Genomic DNA, 3177 nt, shown 5'->3' on the forward strand with positions numbered 1-3177 from the left:
GTTCATTCATTTTCTCTTAAATATCTGTCCATCAATATCGCTAAAATTAACAACATTATTGGTTTAGTTAACATGATAGAGTAGATACGGAATCCGAAATATGGCCTAAACGAATGATACATGCTGTGAAAGTATTTGAAGTGCTATGTTCCTTGATATATAATAGCAAATATCTCTAATAGATAATATCAATGATAATTTAAACTTTCATCGAGAACTAAAACATGACAGAAATAGTTTTAGATTTGAACAATAAAGCGAAGATTTCGCCAACAAAATATGGACTCATAACATTCCTACCCAACCGTTGTATATAACAACATATAATATATTTTTTACTACAAAGCATAGTATCTGTATTTAATAAAGTATAACTAACTTTTAACCGAAATTTATCAACTATTAAGAATTAGCAGATAATCACTCATTCAGATTTAGATGATAGTTTATTCCTTGAGCATTGAATAGAACCCCACAATTGATGGATTCGTTCGAAACTCACCTGAATTTGTTGCTGGGAATCGTGCCTTTAAACTGTGTATATGATTTTGATGTTCATTGGCAATAGCTGCTGCAACAGCATTTGCAACATGTTGCACAGATGCAGCTGCTGCAGCATTTGCATTGTTAACATTTGTATTTAGATTTGCATTGCAACTGTTTTGTGCATTTGTAGCTGCAGCAGCGGCGGCGGCGGCAGCTGCTGCTGCTGCTGTGTCACTTGAGTTGAAGTTGCGTTGATAATGAGAATTCTCATTATACATACGCTGATATGATGATAATGTCGGTATGCTCCACGAATTATTTGTTTTATAATGAAAATTGCCAGTACCAAAAATTGAATGCATATTTGTTGCAGCAGCCGCGTTAGCAGCAGCTGCTGCCACAGCGGCAGCATTATTCGATGAAGCATTGAGATTTTGTGTTATTGAATGACTTAAAGCGGATAATTGTGACTGTGCCTGATGTTGTTGTTGTTGTTGCTGCTGCTGTTGCTGTTGCTGCTGTTGTTGCTGTTGCTGCTGCTGTTGTTGATGATGATGCTGTTGCTGTTGTTGTTGTTGCTGTTGCTGCTGTTGATGATTATTATTATTATTATGATGATGGTGGTGCTGTTGCTGTTGTTGCTGATTATGATGCTGCTGTTGTTGTTGCTGTTGCTGTTGTTGTTGCTGCTGATGTTGTTGATGCTGATGATTATGTTGTTGCTGCACTTGTTGTTGCATATGTTGCTGTTGTTGTTGTTGTTGTTGCTGCTGCTGATGATGTTGTTGGTGTTGCTGTTGTTGATGCGGTTGTTGTAAATTATTATTCCATTGTCCATTTACTGTTGACTTTGTTGATTCATTACTACTCATACTACTCCGATTGTTGTTATCAATACCTGAGCCACTTGTAGTGTTGCTATCATTGCCGCTATCACTATTATTGCCACCACCGCTACCACCGTTGCTTCCGATATTTATAGCTGCGGCATTAGCATTCAATTGTTGAAAATATTGATTTAAAGATTCTTGAAAGAATCCGGAGCAGGCGCTTGCCTCTGAAGACATGATCACTGCTAAAGAACCTTACGTTCGGTAGTTTAAGTTCTCTATTGTAGTAATTTACGATAATTTCTTTTTAAGAATTTTTTAGTTGATAGTTTTAAATATTCTTTTATTCAAATTCTTTAGGTATTTACTACCTTAAATTTTATTAAATTATTCTTTCTGACTAATAAGAAGAGTTGCAGATAAGTTGCAAAAATTGTTTTCATTTTATTTGTACACTTTTCTTAAGAACACAGATTATTTGGAAAAATAATGTTTAAATCGTTTTTATATAGTATTGGATATATAAGTTTAAGTATATTCCGTAATCAGATGGTATTCTGATGGTGTTCAGTGTGCCCACATCTGGAAATTTTGTGCTTTCATTACAAGCTTTAGATTTGTTCTCATCGAAATGAAGTGTGATTGATTTAAGTCATGATTTATGGTTTCTAACTAATTAACATAGAAGCGGTGGTGATTCATGTGCTTGAATTTCTATATATACATATAATGTCAAATATATATGAATGTTTAGTTTTCTTTATCATCGATTATTTTTAGAATGTTTGATGTAATGCCAAATGAAACTGACGAACTTTTCGTATGTGTAACAAGAAAAAGTATTTACATAACTGTGACGTCATAAAAATTCTCAGATCATTTTCATTTATTAAATATTTTTATAGTAATTATTATAAAAATTTTAAAAAAAATTTAATTTATTTTAATTAATTAATATAATTTATTTTAATTTATTTAAAATACTTTTTTTTTAAGTTCAGAATTCAAGTTGAGATATATGGTTTCGCAAAGAATGCCTAGCAATATTTTATTATAAAGATTAATTTAATTACATTTGGTGCCTATTATATTTATAAATAATAAATATATATCAATATTAATAAATTCATATAAATAATAATAAATATTATTATATTACTTAATATACAATATACATTCAACGGTGTAATTTATATTAAAAATAAATTGAATGACAAATTTATAATTGTCAAAGTTTCAGAATAAAATATATAAAATAAAATTATATTTTATAATCCAAATTACAATATAATAAAATCCCTGTGGTTACATTGGTCAGGTCATCTAATACAAATGGTTCCAAAAGTTCCGGACAATAAAATAATAAACTATAAATTAAATATAAACCATAAAAGTAGCCGTACTTTAGTGGCTTTGGTTTAATAAAATCATATCATATATCAAAAAATATTAAGAATTACCAACTAAATTCATGGATAACACATGACAGATATGGGCTCTGAGATCGGGAAAAAGAAAGTTTGTTTCGACTTTTCACGTAAAATCATGTTTAAGTTAAAAACACAATAAAAAGTATTAAAAAGAAATAAAAGTTCTGAAAAACGTAAAACGACAATTCATATTCAGGTTCTAATAAAAAATATTGATTATTATTTCAAAATATTTATACAGAATTACAGAAAACCCACTACTGTAAATCTTCTGATTTCAGATTTCTTATTTAAATCATTGGTTCATCATTATTTCCTAAATAAGGAGCCTTTCCCTTAGAAGGTATGGAGGTAATAAGTATAAAATATTTTACTTAACAGTTAATAATTTTTTTGTTTGTTTTAATTTTTTCTATTAAAAATATTTAAAT

The 3177-nt window shown here is 29.6% G+C and overlaps 1 protein-coding gene across 1 annotated transcript; it reads right to left on the reverse strand.

Moving 5' to 3' along the window:
* Positions 1-446: 446 nt before the first annotated feature.
* LOC119676465 (GATA zinc finger domain-containing protein 10-like) lies at positions 447-2150 on the reverse strand. Its single transcript, XM_038087737.1, has one exon. It carries the CDS (start codon positions 1551-1553, stop codon positions 447-449), a length of 1107 nt encoding a protein of 368 aa, XP_037943665.1. The 5' UTR covers positions 1554-2150.
* Positions 2151-3177: the final 1027 nt, after the last annotated feature.

The sequence above is a fragment of the Teleopsis dalmanni genome, chromosome 1, assembly GCF_002237135.1.
Source record: "Teleopsis dalmanni isolate 2A chromosome 1, ASM223713v2, whole genome shotgun sequence".
NCBI lineage: Eukaryota > Metazoa > Arthropoda > Insecta > Diptera > Diopsidae > Teleopsis > Teleopsis dalmanni.